This window comes from Cimex lectularius, unplaced genomic scaffold (assembly GCF_000648675.2).
Source record: "Cimex lectularius strain Harlan isolate CLEC.00 unplaced genomic scaffold, Clec_2.1 scaffold44, whole genome shotgun sequence".
Classification (NCBI taxonomy): Eukaryota; Metazoa; Arthropoda; class Insecta; order Hemiptera; family Cimicidae; genus Cimex; species Cimex lectularius.
Window position 1 is genome coordinate 899,273 of NW_019392639.1, and position 19,681 is coordinate 918,953.

The following is a 19,681-nucleotide window of genomic DNA, read 5'->3' on the forward strand; positions in this document are numbered from 1 at the left end:
TTGTGAATGTTTTTGTTAACTTTTTGTCCATTTTTCAGTCAGATAAATATGATTTTGGAGGACAAATCTGAACCTGTTGAAGGAGAAGAAAAGCTTGCTGCTCTCACTGCAGGTGAGAGGACGCATTGGGCCAATACGAGGCAGGAGCACTTTTTCAAAGGCACCAATCGACACAGTCTTGATGCTATTGAGAAATCTGCTTTTGTCGTTGCCTTGGATGACATTCCTTATGAATTTGATGAGGTAGATTTTATTTTTCAATCTGACTGCACTTATTATTGAATGAATTCTTTACAAAATGGCATTTCAGAAGGAACCACACAAATTAGACATCTATGGAAGAAATTTACTTCATGGAAAGGGTTATGACAGATGGTTTGACAAATCTTTCACCTTGTGTGTTGGAAACAATGGAAGGGTAAGAGTTTGTACATTTGTATCAATTTGAACTTGAGAATATTTTTACAATATACTATGGTTTTTGTTGTAGATTGGCTTCAATTCTGAGCATTCTTGGTAAGTTAAAAGTGGTTTGATTTTTTTTTTTTTCCCCCCCCAGTAGTAGTACTTTATTAGTTCATAAGGCAGACAAATATCTAATGATAATTGGCAGCCCTCTGCGCATAAAATGGAAAATTTTGTGTTATTTTCTTTCTCGCTGACTCTCTCATAATTTGTTTCCTGTTATCTTTGCTTGTTAACTTATTGCTACCTCAAGTCGTCATATTACTAAAATAATTGTCTAATGAAATAAGACACGTTATACATATACAGATTTTCACCCTTCCTGAAGCATCAGTAGCGATAACAACTGTTCTCGGCTGAAATCTGGACAATGTTGCCTGCAATGTCTCAGTGAAAAGCCAGCAGTAGGAGAACCAAGAGTGCCCATCTGGCATCATGGTTTTGGACATTACTGAATATTTACTCTTCCATCTATTCCCACTGGCAACCGGACTGTCTCGACCCAGACACTGGTACACATATTGATTTAAGTACTGGAAGTTTTAGTGCGATTGACCTGTTGATAGGCTTGTCCTCCCTGGCAACAATGGTAGAGTGACGAACCCCCACTTGAGTGACCACGTCCTGACAGTCCTGAGGAGTTTTGTTGCAAGATAGATGTACCATGTTGCAGCTAGATGGGCCTTTAAACAAGCGAATTGTCTGCTTTTCTCCATGTCATTGATGTTTTCTACCCTCACAGGAGACGTGAACAGAGTTCTTCGATTTATTGAGAAGGAGATCAACTGGGCTGCAGGCTTATTGATCCCTCAGACACGTGGGTCTACCTGTAGGTCTGCACATGAGTGCACGTGAAGAAATAGTCAGCTTTTCAATGCTTCAGAAGGCATCTGACAAAGGAAAATCTGATTATGTATAAAGTAAAATGAGCCAGGCATGTGTATACTGTCCCAAGTCAAAAGGGAATCCCTAGCAAAGCACATGAAAGAAATCAACTTTAATACTTTGTCTGGGGAAGCCTGGTGGAAGGATCAGGGCTCTCTCTGCCTGAATAGGTTGATGCTGGTACTTGGTTCAGAGCATGGGATCATAATCAAGGCTTCGGATGTCACTGGGGAATTGGCACACCTTGCAGCTTGGTCAATTTCCACAGCTTACTTTGACAATTTCTGTAGAATGAAAACTGAAACAGAAAGAATCCAGTGTGATTTTGATGGCCGTGTGAGAGAGAGGTGTATAACCATCCGCCGATGATTGGAGAATTGGAAGCTGTGTTGGGACGCACCTGGAATTCAAGCCCCAGGTGCGATGGTATCCCAAAATGCTGCGAAACCTTCCCCAGAGTGCGGGAAACAACATAGAGGCATGGGCTCCTATCCTGACTGTTGGCATGAGGTACTGATCATTCCTGCCCTTAAGGTTGGCACAAGTTACAGGCTGATCCCCCTGACAACCTGAGTGAAGTACATGATACACAGTTTTTTTACCTGGTGTCTGGAAGCAAAAGAGTTTTACAGCCAGTATCAGGTGGGATTCTGTAGACATTTTGCAGTCGATCATGCTTACCTTCTCAAGAGTGATATTCAGATTTCATTTCTGAATAGAGAGCACACTCTAAGTGTGTTCTTTGACCTCAAGAAAGCGTATGATACGACATGGAGATATTGTTATTGTGGAATGTTGAGATATCGGATTTAAAGGCAAATTACTCCATTTTCTTGAGGCTTTTTTTACGAACCGTAGATTGTGTGGGAGATTTGGGTCCGTGCTCTCCGGGACTTTGTTCAAAGAAATGGATTCCCTCAGGGTTCAGTGATAAGCATTACACTATTCATGGTGAACGGTATCATGACGGTGTCTTCTACCAATCACTGTACATCGATGACCTCTTCTTTTTCCTTTTGGGGAAAGACCTAGCAGAGTTCAAAGGGGTGATGCAGTCAGCAATAAACGTTGTGGCTGGAAGTACCTAGGAAACAGGATTCACCTTCTCTGCGATGAAAACCGTATGTCTGTAGATGCCCATTTTTACAGGCTGAGGAGGGCCCACAGCCTTCTGTGGCTCTGCCTGAGGGATGCTGCTATGAGTTGGTGAGCTTCCTCATCCTCACTCTTGATTAGAACCTTTGATGGCAGACACTCATTGACGCCGCCAAGGTGAAGGGAAGGAAAGTAATAACATTATTAAAGCTCATTAGTCACTTCAGGTGGGGAGACCCTCTTGAAAATAATTGACTTGCTGCTGTGCTTGATTTTGTTTTATCAACACATATCCGGGACTTGCACTTTCCAGTGCGATCTTTAGATGTCAGTACAGTAGAATAAGCAACTTTAGACCTGGACATGACCTCTAGGAATATGCCTCAGCGAATCCTTAGGGAGGAAAAACTTAGGGACACTTGAAACGGTTCTTGAGCAGGCAACCGGCTAACTCCGCCCTGAGTCCTTCCTGCCGTATTCATCCAGAAAGATCTCAATGCATTAGCCAAGGCATACTGGTTTTTGGCTTGTCTTTATAGACAGGTCAAGATTGACGAAGGTGTGGTGTGTTCTGTGAATCGCGAGGGTGCGTGCATCCACCTTGTGGTCACTCCTGCCACACAGTAGCATTTACACAGCAGAACTTTATGCAAATGGGCACACACTTGGGGTGATTCGAAACGATGCGGCTCTGCTGTAGTAGTGCTTTTGAACTACGAACTGGTCTCGGAAAACAGTGGTTGTTGTCTGGGTTACAGATCTGAAGGGTAATGTAATGGACAAGGCGGCTAAGGCTGGGTTGCCTCAATCTCCAAACTTAACCACCACAATCCGGCCCTCTGATGCTATGAATGCAATTAAAAACATGATTATAAGAAGTGGCATCAATGGGCCAGGTCGACAGAGAAGCTCTTGCTTATCAAGAACAATGTTGATGTGTGAACCTTAGAGGACCTCACTTATAGAAGAATGGTCATCCTCACCCAATTAAGTATAGACCATGCGAGATTGGCACACACAAATTTACGTTTGGGTCATAGCCATGTGTAGAGGAATTGCTTGATGTGTCCCACTTAAATGAAGGGTGCAATTCCTTGGCTCCAGAGAGCCGTATACAGGAATGCTGCCCAATTTGAGAATTGTGCTTGAGAACAGCAGCCAGTATTTGGGTTTCCTGTTCCGATTCTTAGAATAAATTCAGTTGTTCTTTTGTATATAGTCTAAATAATAGTTTTATGTACCTAGCTTGTGTTGTGAGTAAAAATATTTATTAGTATGAAAATGTTTATTAGCATGAATGTATGATGTAAGAGGGTCGATGACAGAATATCGTGTATCCCACTACTCTAATTGAATGAAAGATATTTAAAGGATTGAATGTATTTAAGAATGAACGCGAGTATGAATGGGTTTGGAACTGCAAACTTTGGGAGCTAAATTGACCTAGCTGTTAACAGCCTTCAGGGTCCAACTTTGGTGGCTGGACGGATAAGAGTGAGCACTGCCAACACTTGGGGTGGGCAATTCTCGAGTTAACGGTGAATTACAAGGGGCGAATAGGCACATGTTTGTATGTATGTACATACATCTATGGATTTGAGCCTATATAAATCCGAATCCATTACACACCCCAGAGGATCCAGTCCCCAGGGATCTCCCTCATCTACACTAATAATTTACACTTGAAACCTCGAGGTACTTGAACAGCAAGTGCACACTGCTGAGTTGTAATGCACGTATAAACCGGCAGGGATTGTATTACTAATTTTTATTTTAACTTTTTATAATGTAGTCTTTTATTTAATTAAATTTTAATTAATTAATTATTTTGTTATTACTCTGTAAACTTTTAAAAATTAATTGTTTAAATAATTTTTTATTCTTATACTATACTACTCACACTATGCTTCTTAAATAAATGTGATATTTTACATAAAACAATATAAATTTGTATTTAAAAATTATTATATTATAATATTGTTTCAAATTTTTTATAATTTTAGCATCATTCTTATTTCTACTGATGTAAGAATAAAATAATCTAACCTCAGTGGTCCTCTAATTCTCTGATCCTTAAATAATATGAAATTTCTTTTACAACTTATTGCTATTGAAGATGTTAATCATGCTAAAGCTTCGATTCAGATAAACTCAAACAAATAATGATGTTTTGTTTATTCTGAAATAAGCGTTAAAGCATTAAATTAAACATCCATGTCTACAAGGAAGTAAACTGGTCAGTTGTGTGCTAAATGATATGTATGTTGAGCATTAACATGATTTCCAGGGCGGATGCAGCCATAATGTCACACCTTTGGGAGTTCGCTGTTTCAGATGAAGCAGGACAAGAATGGTAATTGGGAAAGGAAGAAAGAGCACATATTCAACAAGCATCCATAAACATTTTCCATTTAATCGCTGTATATTGCTACCATTTGCCTGTTAACTTATATTACTTCATAAATTTTGTTTTTCCAGCACAGGATATTTCACAATTGTAGTTTAATGTGTACTAATGTAATATTTTGATTTTTTTATGTATCTTTTTCTTGCATCTTTTTTATTTTTTTGAACTTGGTGTAGGGCTGATGCTCCGGTGATGGGCCACATGTGGGAATATGTGGCAGCAGATTTTGATGGGTAATTTCATGAGATACAAAAGATTTTTTATTTTATGTCCTACGTTAATTTGCGATAACAATGTGTCCTTTATATGGAGTTTGCATATAAAATTGTGATGTTGAATTTTTTAAAGTAAATTTTCAGTTTTTCTAATATGGGCTATTTTATTTTATTTTTTAAATTAATTAACTAATATGTGTTTTATTTCTATTTGAAATCTCATTCTATTGAGGGAGGTGTTTTTATTTCCTGCTAATATTAATATATCAATAATTTAGTTGATAAAATTGAACATTTTCCTTTAACATATGCTGTTTATAATTAAATGTTTAAAATAAATTTTTATGTAAATGTTCAAAATTATAAAATGCGCTATTGTTTTATGGTCCGTCAAGTGTGTTGAGTGCTAATAATTGTATATGAAGGTATTTATTTAAAAAAAAAAATCTATTTTCATGGCTAAGATATAAATCCTAACAAGAGTATTCTTTATTTTTTAAAAAATGCAAACGTGCTTGTGACAAGGGAAGGCTATGGTCGTGGGATCATTAGATTCCAATAAACTTTTTTTAATGATATACAGTTGAAAAATATTAAATCCATATACGAGGATTTCATCCAATTGGCTCTAGGAGCCAAGAAAAAACAAAAAAAAAAAACAATTAGGAGTAAATATGACAATGCGTTAACAGAGCAGGCACTGTTCACAGCTCTCAATGAATGTTAGAACTAAAAAAAAGTGTTAGATGTGTATATAAAAATATGGCGAAATTAGTGCCAGGAAGCTGGTAATAAAATGTTAAATATTGCGGTGTACACTGGCCCTAGTTAATTTCAAAATGTCTTAATTGATAAAAAGATTCCAAATTTAATTTCTTACTTCATACATACATTTTAAAACTTCAGGCACACAACACAATCAATAAAATGAGCCATTCTAAGAAATAGGGACTGACTAAACAATCCCGGAAACACTTTTTACATCCTACAATGTCTCAACAGACTACGAAGGAGAAGAAGAATTCAAGAGAACATCAGATGTAATACCTAAAAACCTAAACTTCAAAATTTTTTTCTTGGCTCCTGGGGGCCCATTCGATGGAACCTTCGCACACATGTCTAATATTTTTCGACCAAGTTGTCAGTAAAAAAGTTGCATTGAAATCGGTGACCCCATGACAGTAGCCTATTCTTATTAGATATCATATTGAAAATCTGCAGTATGCATCAGTTTTTTGTACCTTGCATGGAGTTGGTATAATTTTCCTTTGCATGGATTTAATATCATAAACAATTTAGAAGTATTGAGAATTATTTAATTCGTTAGTGTTTGTGTCTGTTTGTACTGTAACATTTACATGCTTTTTGTTTATAAGTTCTGCATGAGATAATGTCATTGAAAGATAAATGTTTGTACTCTTTTAAAATTGGTGCATTGTATTGCCTCAACCAACTAAACAGCTTTTCTTGAGATAAATATACAGTTCAAATTGTTATTTCATAACAGGAGTAATAATATATAAATTTATTAATGTAGGTACGGTCCGGACGGACGCACTCTTGGAGTGCCTGAGTTCAAACCTCCTGCGCCAATCAGGTTGCATTGGGATTTCAAGCCTGGCTGTCTCAATGCTATTGACAGCGCAAATCAAGTTAGTTTAATTTTGACATATAATATTAAGCTGAAGTATTGAGTTCTGTGTGTCTTAATGTCTTAAGAAACCTTATTTAAATGTAAATTTCAGGTGGTCCAAAAAATTATTAGTGATGTTGACTTAAGAATCTACATGCACACAAATTATGGCAAAGGTTTTATGAAGACTTGTCGTCTTAGCCCGGATGCTTATATCCAAATGGCACTCCAGCTTGCATATTATAGAGTCTGTACTATTCTTAATATATACAATTTTAAGCTTTTTTTTTTTTAATTTCTTCTGTTTGTTTTAGAATGCTGGAAAATTCAGCTTGACATATGAAGCATCAATGACACGACTTTATCGAGAAGGACGGACTGAAACTGTACGCCCCTGTACAGTTGAATCTTCTGCATGGGTTAAAGCCATGGAAGATAAATCGAAAACGGTAAACATATTTGATTTTTAAACATCAGCGCTGACATTCATTGTAATTAATTTCTCAGACGCAAGAAAAAGTAGCCCTTCTGCAGAAAGCTTGCAAACAACATCAACTCGCATACCAAGATGCGATGTGTGGAAAAGGAATTGACAGACACCTCTTTTGCCTCTATGTGGTTTCGAAATATTTAGAAGTTGATTCTCCATTCTTAAAAGTAACTATACAATTTACAATCAAAGTCAAAAACCAGACTCGAATTTTGTTGTTTATTTCAGTCTTTTTATTGCTATATTACAAAATACTTATTTTAATGTAAACCACCAAATGAGATCAGAAATTCATGAATTAAAAATATAATTATGTTAGTTTGAAAGAAATTTTACCAAAACACCTGAAAATCGTTTGATGATGATGATGGATACTAGGAAGCGGATTTTATTATTTATGGTTGTGAACCTGAATTGATTAGTTCCCATCCAATTTGATTGTTTTTAGAGCCTCAATGAGCTTTTCGTTGCTTCTCTTTGTAATGAATGTTTCCAGTGGAGGTAGGTTTAACAGAGTTTCTAGTGCACTTGTAGGGTTGTTCTCATTACCCATGTGATACATGGTTTGATCATCTTTGTATGCTGCTTTGTGTTTGGGTAGCTAGTTTTTTGTTGAGCTTTGGTCCAATATTAGTGATCCACCCACATAAGCTTTGAGAAGGTGGAAAGTCGGAGTTGAATATTAGAGGCTATTAGAGACACATAGTATCCAATCATACCCCACAAAATCATTTGTGTTAGATTAAATTTTAACTAAAAATTTATTATATGATTTTGCTATTAAAAACGCATATTACCTCCTCTGGCATCCTGGCGAGTCTTAAGTCTCCTAGGCATTGATTAAATAAGCAACCGGATTTTGTCTTGTGAAATATCATACTATTCTTCAACAAGTGTGGTTTGAAGCTGTTCAATGCTTGTTGGAGGTGGCAAATCATGTCTAACACACTTTACTATGTCCAGAGTGCTTGCTGGCCAATCCATTGTTGTAATCCCTACATCCTCCAAAAAATGGGTGTCAATTCAACCTAAATGTAGGCCCTAATAAACAGAGTGAATGGGTCATCTACCTGAACTTCCTCAATGTACTTTTGCGCAGTCAAAATTCCATTCAGCATCATAATCAATTCGGTATTGACTGGTTTTTTGATTCCCCCCATGCCATAACTGACTGTCTTTGAAAAGGCTGGGACTCACGTTCATACATGGCATGTGAAGCAAAACATTCTCCAAACAGTCCTGATTATCTGATTGCCACAAACCAAGCTTAACAGCTTATAACAGCCCCTTGTTAAAGTGTCCAAGGCAGATGCTGATTTGCAAATAGTCGCCTTGTTCTATCGATGCCTCTCCAGTAGTAGAAAAACTGGATGTCTAGAGACTATGCTATTCTCATGAATGACTGAGAGTTCACCCCTTCATTACAAACAATTTTGAGTTGGCTTCCTATCAAGGAAGCTTACTTTCTCTTCTATCGATACTTCCGGTAGACCTAAACCTCTCTAGACCATTGTGGATGGTAGAGCACTGCACACCCAGGACTTAGGCTAAGGGATGCTGCTCACTGGCCAAAGCATCTGGGCAAGATCTCAACATGCTTTTGAGAGAAAAAAAATTGAGTATTTTACTCAAATTTATTTTTCATCAAAGTAAACAGTTTAAAAAACTAATTTTTAATTAATTAACTCATTTTACAAGTTGGCTCTGAAAATGATAAAATTGAACAGATTTCTTTATTTTTAATCTAAAGAGTGTAAAAGGATTAGTAACTTTGTAATGGTAACTACTTTATAAACATAAACAAAAGTCATTAATGTTGTGTTTATGCTTTAAATCAACTGTTAATCTTCATACCTAGTTACCATAGAAAATAAACTAATAAATAAAAGTGTTTGGTTTTGTCTTTGAGTGCACATTTAAAAAATTGGGCATTTATTTTATATATAATTGTAGGAGGTGCTAAGTGAACCATGGAGGCTTTCTACATCACAAACGCCACACGGCCAAACATCAAAATTAGACCTGAAAAAATTTCCAAGGTGTATTTCTGCAGGTGGTGGTTTTGGACCTGTGGCCGATGACGGCTACGGTGTATCATATATAGTCGCTGGAGAAGATATTTTATTTTTTCACATTTCTAGCAAGAAAAGTTGCCCAGAGACTGTAAGCTGATAAATTTAACATTTAACTTATGCTTTTACTTATGATTCTTGTTTTTCAGGACTCGAGCAAGTTTGCTTTAGACATCGAACAGGCTTTGAAAGACATTCAAACATTGTTTGTACAATATAAAAAGGAGACTCAAAAGAAATAGTAGCTGAATTTGAATTTAAATAAGGAAATTGAGTATGCATTACTCATGAGTGGACAACATTATAGTTTCACTATAAATGAGTGATGACTATGTATAGATATTTATGCTCATATCTTTTTACATAATGTTAAGTTTTAGGAAAGATTTTTGTCTTAAATTGAATTGTAAACAGTCTTAAGAGATATTTGATTTTTTTGTTGAACTAATAGTGATATTTTAATTGTGTGAGAGATTTTTCAACTTGTATTTTATTTATTATCATTCACAGAAACCAAACTTTCAATTTTTCAAAGGAGCCTTATCTAATACTATAGTAAAAAATTCTGTATTTTTGATAAAAAGCTTTTGTAATATTTATAACAGCAAAATCAAAACCTAAAAAGTATATTCATAACAATAAGTAAATAGCAATATCATGGGACAAATAAAAAGTTTTTTTTTAATTATATAAAAAGTCTGAATTAGTTCGTTTGTGGAAATTGTTGATTTTATTACTTTACACTTTAGTTAATTAGTTGTTATGTGCGAGTTGTTATTGTTTTTGATGAAATATTGGTTTATATATAGTTATTTAGCCAATTTGTTACAATTAAAGACTGTATATATAAATTTATATTTTAAAATAAAATATTTATAACATTAAAAAAACAAAACAATTAAGCATCTGTGCTCCCAATTACCTTAATAAACAATATTTTAAATTGCTTATTTTTGATTAATTATCATTGTGCTTGCTTTTACACTCTTTAGATTAAAAGTAAAGAAAATAAGTTCTATTTCATCCTTTCCTGAGCCAACTTGTTGAGTGAGTCAATTTAAAAAAAATATTGTTTTCTTTGATGAAATAAATTAATAATTTTTTCTTTCTTAAAAGCATGGTTTTGATTTGTGAAAATCTCGCTCAGCCAGAGGCTGTGGCCAATGATGGACATAGCATCTGTTACATACATGACCTGGGTGTGCTTTGTTTTACTATCCACGATGGTTTAGAGCCACTGGCTTAATCGAAGAGAAGGTAGTGGTTGACCGCAATGTACAATGGCAAGAGATGATCGTTTTAATGTTCTTACAGTCATTTAATGGCTTCCTTGGTAGGTAATCTCCAAATGGTCTGTAAAGTAATTGATCTCTTAAACAGGCTTTGTAAGAATAGTCTAGTCTCTAGATGTCCCTTATAAGCTTCTCTAGCATTGAAGAGGTAGCAAGTTAAAAGGCACAAATTGTACACTTCAACAATCGGGCTTTCACGGATGAGTGCCGGCTTAGTTTGGGATAATCAGATGACCGGGACCATATGAGGAGAACGCTTTGTGTTATGCAAGAGTCACAGCCTTTTCAGACAGTATGTTATAATATTGGGTGGAATCAACTTCCATGCCCCTACCAAACTGATTATCATACAGAATGGATCTTTGACTGCAAAAAGGTATGTTAGGCCTGTGATCCTATTCATTCCTTTTATTGGGGACAACTTTGTGTTAATGCTCTACAGCAGGTAGGGCTAGTTGTCAGCCATTACTTGAGGATGTAGAAATTACCAGAATGAATTTGCCAGCACGCTCTCCTGACACGATAAAGATGGGTTAGACAACATTTACTGCCTCTAAGTGTTGAATAACCTCAAACTGCTCTTGTTGGAGAATAGAATTCTGTTCATAAGCCGAAATTGCTTATTTCTCAATGCCTAAGGTACTTGAGCAAGGAACAAAATGCAATGCAACGTGACCCAAAACCACCCGACACCAATCTGATGTACAGCGCTATCCTACCCTGCGATGCTACTAAGTTCTCCACTGTCCAGATTTTCATAGAGTTCAGTCGAAGAGAAAAGAACCAGACATTCATATTGTTTGTTGTTTATTTAAAACTATATGTATTTTTGCCGTTATGGTAATCATAACATGCTTATTAAATTATAAACCAAATGAAACTACATCATAAATTGATGTTTTAATAACAAAATATTTAATTATGATGGTTTAACAGAAAATTTGTCAAAACACCAGATTACCATTTATTGATAGAATGAATTTAACTAACAATTTATTACCTGGTTTTGCTCGTACATTAAGAGCAAACAAGGCGAGGTGCTTGTAATACGGATTTGTGATACAGAGAAAATTTGTGATACAATCTGTGGCGTGTGCTTGAAAACGAACATATGTGCACACACTACCAAAATGAGACACAGCATTGGTTAAGTGGGTTAGATGAGATTATATACGAGCTGGCCTCTTTACAACCTGTGCACCGTGACTATTGGTCTGTGCATTTCCATTCTATTTTGTCTAGAGCTACTCTTAAGCTTAAGGCATGTTTTCAGACCACAAAGCTTTTTCAAGGGCTCCTGAGTGTATCCTTTAGACCCTGGCTTTTCATCTCCCAAGATCAGGAATCTCAGACTACATAGGCCTTCGCACCAACAGACGACATGTACCGCTGTATCTTCTTGGCAATATCTGCACAGGCTTGTTTCTGCCAAATCTATACATATGCCATTTGGAGTATGCTAGTATTGTTTGGTCGCCCAGATCAAACAGCAGCTCACTCATGATTGAGAGGGTACAAAGGAGGGCATGTAAATATTCAAAATGAATATACATGTCAAAGTCTCTTTGTAAGATAGAACAATTGCAGCTTCGGCCTTGCTCTTGTGGAAGATATTTAACAGTAGGATTGACTTCCCAGAGATCTTACTGCATCAGTATTAGAGACCCCCAGCACCAACTCAGCTCCCATGAGCTATTTTACATGGTAGAAATTATGGTTCAGAATGTTGTCATGTTGTCTATCGCAGATAGTTTGGATCATTAGTCGGTACGGAGATGTCCCAGATCCTTTCTCAGACTCCTTGTCGGTTTTCAAAAAGATATATGTATATATATTGTATTTGTATTTATTTTATTTTTTTCCTTGGGCACAAGTTTTTATTGCTATCTATTGAAGTTATTATCTACTTGCAATCTGTTTTTTATCTAATGTTAAGTTTTTAAATTCTAAATTATTATGTATGTTCTCGTATTCTTAACTGTTCATTTGGGGTAATTTGACCTATTTGAACTGTAATAAAATGAGTGGTGAATAATCATTTTCTAGTGTGTTGGCGAATTTTCTTTCAAACCACCCTAATTAAATATTTTTATTAAAACTAATGAATTTCTGATCTTGTTTAGTTTGGTTTACATCAAAATATGTATGTTTTAACTAGTATAATGATTTTAAAAAAAACATATAGCTTAAAATAAACAAATGTTTTGTTTGACTGTTTATACAGTTGTACTTTCTTTCTATGAAAATTGCTTTGTTAGTATTTATTTTCTGAGATGTTGGACCACTTTTTCTAATTGTAAAATTAGACTATTCTTTATGATTTGTTTCTCCTGGAAAAACACTGCTGAAAACTAAAGGCCAAACAAGCACGAAATTTTATAAATTAAAGGTTGGACACTCAATGTCTTTTAATTTGTCATTATCCTTGGATGTATACATTTGACTTTGTGTAACATTTTATTTAAATTAATTATTCTTTTGGTGCAAGATCTTGGTTGAGGTGAAAAAGTTTGTGTCATGAGCGGGATTTGAATCCACGACTTTCGGTATAGGTTTTTTCGAATCCCGCTCATGGCACTAACTTTTTCATCTCATCCAAGACCTTACATAAAAAGAATAATTAATTGAAATAATTAATATGGTCAATTAGACCACTAAACGTAAATGGAGTAATATTTTATATTGATTTTTATGATCAGAGATGTGGTCCAAGAATGACCATTATTGCACTACTGCCAAGTTTTGCCATTTATTATTGTCATCCTTGGACCACTTCGCTGATCCCAAAACATCAATTTGCAACAGCCAGTCGATCATGACGCCTGAGATAATACACTGACAGGCAAACAATTCCACCCATTTGACTTTTTTCATTTTCTCGATAAAAGAAAATTCTGCCCTTAATTTGTCACATTGTTTTTATCAATAAATATTTGTTTATGATGTTTTAAATTGGTAATACGAATTAGAGGTAAGCCCACTTAATCCTTAATCCAAAGCAAGGATAAAGGATTTTTCAATCCTTACTTTACGAAATTTCAAATGTTTATTCAGTCTCGTTTGAATTCTGAAGCAATAAACTAACCAACTAACTGAAGCAATAACCCTAACCATCCCTAAACTGTTTAGTTTTCATCTTTGTTTTCTTAATTTCAATTTTTAAACTTCAAAATGCCACTTAGTGCTATTGATGATGGACATTCCATCAGGTATGAGTCTGCTCCCATCAGAGTTCCGTACAAAACATTGTGAGACACAGTTAGACCTTTTCGAGAACGTGGGTCCTCCTACCATAGAAGGCCCAATCCTGGACGCCCTAGAGTAACCAGGATGACCGTATTTTGACTTTGAGAATTTTGCAAACCTGTCACCCTACTTTGTCCAAATTTCTGAACGCAGCAGGCACCATTTTGAACGTAACAGGCACCTTTCTGAACGCAGCAAGCACCTTACTACTGTTTAAGCGATTCATCAGCTTCAGAAAGTTCAAATTGTCCAAATTTCTGAACACACTGCGTGGAGGTGATCAAATCAGTATGGACAGATGGCTTTTCGTCCTGTAAGAGGACCAGAACACACAGAATTGCACAGCTCGCATTTGGTCAAGAACACCATTGGTCTTTGAACGATTGGTCTGCTGTACTTTTTACAGATGAGTGTAGATTTGCTCTACAATCTCCAGATGGGCGTGAAAGAGTATGGAGAAGGCGAAATGAACGGTACGGAGCCTGTAATTTTTCCCAGAGCCAACCTTTCAACGTAGCTCAGTGATGGTGCGAGCGGGAATTTCAATGGAGAGTCGCACTGAGTTGGTTGTTGTTCATGGAGGGTTTGACGGCCATTCTGTGGATGAAATTTTGGAACATCATGCATTGCCTATCGTCGATGAAATCTGCGACAATCCTAGCCTGGCCAGCCCGTTCTCCATACTTGAACCTCATCGAACATTTATGGGCTAACCTCAAAAGACAAATAACTGCACCTCCATCACTTCCTGTTACATTCCACTTTCTTTTTCGAAATTGAATTAAGGAAGAGGGGGAAATACACGATATTGAAATGTTAATTAAAAATCTAAAATAAATTTTATCTGTTCGTCTTTTTTTTTCATTTTCCTTAGCAATTTACATTTTTTTAAACTTTTCTATACAAAGACTCAATTATTAAACGTTAAAATTTGATTAATATATAGAAATATTTACAAATTAAGTCTTTTCAACAAGTGGGTGGAATTTTTGCCTGTCAGTACATTTTATAATTTCTTTTTTTTCACTTAATTTACTTTTATGTACGACTGTATATTTATAATATACAATCAACCGATTGAATTTCGATTTGTGATTATGACATTACGGGCATTATAGAAAAAATTACCTGTTAAAGCCGGCGAATTGTTTCATAAAAGCTGCTAATGATACTCGTGCGGTACTGTCCTTCGCGCCGGGGTGGGGTGGCTTGTCTCCCTCCGCACTGCTCACCTCACCACAGGGTGTCTACACCCATGGTGTGATTAAAAAAAAAAGAAAAAAGAAAAAAAAGAAAAAAATTGAAAAGAAAAAGAAAAAAAACGTATATGCGTGTGTGCATAAGTAAGAATAACAATAATGAATAAATAAAGAGAGGAAAAAATGTAAAATAGTTCAAAGCTGGCATGACCTTCAAAAAAAAAATTCTTCTCGCTCCCCTCTAATACTCCATTTTTTTCGTCTCCGCCATTTTTGATTTTTCACAGTCCGTTTGGCTCCGGTTCGGCCACCATCGCCAAATTTCTTCCGTTTATATTCCTTCTCGTTATTTCACTGCTTCCTTTTAAATTCAATCCTTTTTAACATTGTTTTATCCTTACTATTCCCGATTTTCCTTCGTACAATCCGCTTGTCTCAAATCCCTTCCAATTTCATAACTTCCTTCGAGTAGTTTTCTTTTGATTTCCTGAGACGTTTCCTTTCGGTTTATTTGTATCCGTGAGTGATTAAAACCGTTAACAAAGTGTCGCGAGTGCCGTGAGAACCCTTCTGCAGCGGACGCATCGCACCGGGTCGCCCTCAAGGTAAGTAAAGCTCGGATAAATTTCCGTTTTCTCCTTTGGCCAAATAATAGGTTGAAATTTGTTCTAGGAGCAGTTCTCTTTCACGAGCAGGGCGCTAAAGGTAAGTCCTTTTTTTATTTTATTTTCCCCTCATTTCTATTATTTGTCTACTCGGACCGACCAGCGCGTATATAATTTTTTAGTCCACGGGCCATGATCCGATCTCAAGATCATTGCGCAATTGGAATAATTCCTTCATGCTCCAACAAGCGGTCACCTCGTTTATCGCTTCTTGCTAATCCCTCAGCTCTTCAATTATCAAAACCCCAAGATTTACCTCTTTTTGTAATAGTTGGTAATAATTACAAATTTAATTTCAAGCTTAAGGCTCATCATGGGGATGAAAAGAGTTGTTGCTAGGCGCTTCTCAAGGTCATGAATTTTAGGCGGGAACCCGCCGATTCCCGCCAGCGCGACGTTCCAACGAGAAGCTGGTTTTTATTGGTGCTCAATTTTGAAATCGAAAAACCGTTAATTACAACACAACTAAATATCTTAATAAATATTGTAAGACAATCATTTTAAATTAGTGATTAATTTGAATGACTTTTTATTAATTGATTAATACAATGAAAAATAATAAAAATAATGGTAAAAATTTAATTAATTAATTTATTCGTCAAATATTATTTAGGCACATGATTGGGAATTTGTTAGGGTGGCGGCCAGAGAATGAACTACTCAGCAGTTTATGACTTTTTCATTCATTCTGTTTAGTAGATGGAGTACTCAATATTCCTCCATCAACCTGCATACAATAACAAACTATTATAATTGGGGCCGATGGGATAGTTTTATAAATATTCCGCCATCGACCAAAGTCGAGGCGCGATGGGGTTGCTATTTCACCATCAGCCATCCCCCCATTCACTCTAATAAATACACTCACTCATACAAAACACATCTTTTGACGTCTATGTACAATAAAAAAATTCCCAATTACCCTAAAAAGCGGAACAGGGGAACCTGAAACTCGCTACCGAGTCCGAGAGCCATTGTTAAATCCGGCGGCATACCTACACGCTCTCTGTATGGCGCCAAGGCATGACCCGCTTCTATTATATGGGACAGATCGAGCGTTTCCCCTGCGTAAGGGCCTGTTTCGGACTTATTCTTTATCTGGCAAAACATTTAGGATAAGGAGATTGCGAAAATGAAAAGATGTTTGTGCAAGTTACTAATTCAAATTTAGAAATTGAAGTATAAAAAGTATAAAATGATAATAGATTTTAAATTGAAACAATAACATGGCCCCCCTATTTTAACTTTTTATATAAGTCTTCACCATTAAATATATTGAAAAATTCCCATACTTATAATTTGGCCTTCGCAAAACATCTCATTATTAGTTCTTTTAATATGGGGCATTCTGCAATAAAGTGGTCTTCCTTTTTTCATATTACACATCGAATATTCTTGACTGTAGTCTGATCTACCATATGAGTAGTACAGTGGGAGGAGTTCTCGAACCCCCATGATCAGACTTATTAAATGCGACCTACAATCATCTCGTTTTTAAATTCTGCACTAAGGAATCTAGAAGTTTATTTATTTTCTCTCCAACACTTTATGTATAAATGTTCAGCATTCTCGATATTACATTTTTGACATAAGGGTGACATTTGTTTAGACCAATACGAGTCTTTGTTTATCACATATTCTGCCAGTTTCCTAGGAATGAGGATTTCTTTCTGCGATAACACTTAATTTACGTACTCACTGTGTTACCTAAAAGTTTGAATAAACATTGGTTTCAGGCTAGTTTCTAAGAAGACCACATAATCTGGACAGTTTCTTTGGAAAACTAAATAATTTTTTTGTGTTTTACACTTCTCTATACCTCCTAAATCCCCAAAGCTGCAAAGCACATGAGAAGACACGAAATTGAATTGAACCTCATCTTAGATGTCACTTGTATGTTATCATTCCTAAAAAAATATATTCCATGTGAAATTCAGTCCAAATATGCACGCTGTTAGTTTTTCTTAGAAATGTTTCACAAGTGCCTTATGCCTAGATACTTATATTCGTTAAAATTTCAACATTTTCTCAGCATATGACTCGCTCCTACTCAATTTCCCCTTTCCTAAATAATTATTTTGGAATTAGACAAATTAACAACTAAATTACACATGTCACAATAACCATTTAATCTGTTTATCATTCTTTGTAGCAATTATGAGTCGTTTACTAAAATGATTATGCCATCCGCATACATGTGAAGATTATTATATTATTTATGCATTTTTATCCATGTTTAATTTTAAATTTTTTAATTTCAAATTTCTCAAACTAATCTGGTTACCGCCCTTTGTGGAAACTGTGTAATATTGTTGTATTTAAATTCAAATTGAAATTGTTTAGTTTCATTCAGATGTTTCTTAAATTCCGAACAGTGTTACACAGATTCAACAAAGGGCGGGAACTAGATTGGTTTGGGAAATTTGAAATTAAAATATTTAAAATTAAATATGGAGAACAATGTTTAAATAATATAAAAGGTTTTGATTTACCTCCTCTTTTAAATATACACCTAAATAATATATGACGTACAAATTAATCAATTTAATTTTTATTCTTAATTTATTATTATTAATTTTTAAGGGCGTTTTAACGTTCTTAATTTATTAATTTTACCTTTGTTAATTTAACGAAAAGCATACAAATTAATCAATAATTGAACTTCTCACAACCAAATACCATAATCATATATGTATTCTATCTCGCTCCCTAACCATCCCTAAAATTCCTTTGCCCCGATTTAGCGACGAATTGCGAATCAGTGTCCAAATTCCAGACCCAATTTAATGAGGTTCAGGACGAGATACTAGAACATGACAGTCTTCTGTCTGAAAAGAACATAGTTGAAACCATTGAAACAGTTTCGATGAAATGGTAACATAAGGGCGATTTTATTGAATTCTCAGTAATTTAATTTCAGTACCTAAAAGAAGACGCAGTCGCCACCATTTCCGGCTTTCAGCTAACCTTAAAAACTACCCCCTTGTCTACGATGCGTTACATCAACCCTGTCAAAGTGCACGTAGAATCTGTCAAAAATAATGAATTGCAAATCCTTAACTGCTTGAAAGTTCAGTGATGTCGGGGATTCTTAAACATACATCAAACCAGTGTAAATACAATGAAGGCCCAGAGATATTAAAGTCTTGGTTGTCTTCCTACTTTTGACTTAGCTTTAATAAACCCATACCCCTCGTGCTTTCGAATCCAGGCAAGCGCCCGACACCATCCACAGATTCGAAGAATTAATTAAATTTGTCTCAAGTAAAAGTACTTGAACTCTCAGAGCGTGTTACGAATAGCATCCCTCAAACTTAGATTTCTGACGGTTTGTCAGAATTCTAAGATTCGAAAAAATTCTCCGAATCGTTCCAAACGATTTGAGCATTTCATTTGTACGTTTTTTCGAGCCTACTGGTTTTTAATGCTATGTCCGAAATTGAACGAAAAATTTAATCTTTTAAACAGACACGGTCGATATGTTGGCTTTCCTTCCTACAATTCCTATAGTCCGCTAGCTTCAAATCGCTTTCAATTCCATTACTCTAATTACATACGTTACCACTAAAAAGAATGGAGTTTTTGTATTACTTGAGGCTTTGTTGTTTCCGACTATTGGCGGTTTTGGTGTGAAAGGGGTTTCAACTTTCCATCACGATTTTTTTGTTGAGTTCTGACCTAATTTACCTACGGAGGGACCTACACTTATGATGGCTCAAACCCAAAATGCACATTACAGACCAAAACAATGAGGATAGGTAAAAGAAATGATTGAAAATAATCAGTACACAGTAGATCTCAGGAGAAAATTCACCATTTAACATTTAATTTACTCTTCAGTCCAAACGGCAGGTGTAGTCTAAATTTAATTTTTCCCAAACACATAATCATAATAAATTAATCAAGTATAAAATTATGTCTAAACTTCTAACATTTCTTGCCTTGAAACGAAATTTTGTTAGGAGTTAGGAGAACTACGAAACAAGAAATTAGAAGAAAGATCAAAAATTTAAATGA

General features: G+C 35.5%; 1 protein-coding gene across 4 annotated transcripts in view; it reads left to right on the forward strand.

Annotated features, from left to right (window-relative positions):
- Positions 1–10,210, forward strand: part of LOC106661764 (carnitine O-palmitoyltransferase 1, liver isoform) — a 32,042-nt gene extending 21,832 nt beyond the window's left edge. The window contains exons 9-19 of one of the 4 annotated variants that reach the window (XM_014385400.2): positions 39–243; positions 311–418; positions 491–516; positions 4,733–4,798; positions 5,029–5,085; positions 6,605–6,719; positions 6,813–6,947; positions 7,015–7,149; positions 7,208–7,357; positions 9,144–9,353; positions 9,412–10,210. In XM_014385400.2, the coding sequence (XP_014240886.1) occupies positions 39–243; positions 311–418; positions 491–516; positions 4,733–4,798; positions 5,029–5,085; positions 6,605–6,719; positions 6,813–6,947; positions 7,015–7,149; positions 7,208–7,357; positions 9,144–9,353; positions 9,412–9,504 (1,300 nt within the window). In that variant the 3' untranslated portion in view covers positions 9,505–10,210. The remainder of the gene's footprint in view (positions 1–38; positions 244–310; positions 419–490; positions 517–4,732; positions 4,799–5,028; positions 5,086–6,604; positions 6,720–6,812; positions 6,948–7,014; positions 7,150–7,207; positions 7,358–9,143; positions 9,354–9,411) is intronic. The other 3 variants (XM_014385382.2, XM_014385391.2, XM_024228151.1) reach the window with 3 other exon arrangements.
- Positions 10,211–19,681: the final 9,471 nt, after the last annotated feature.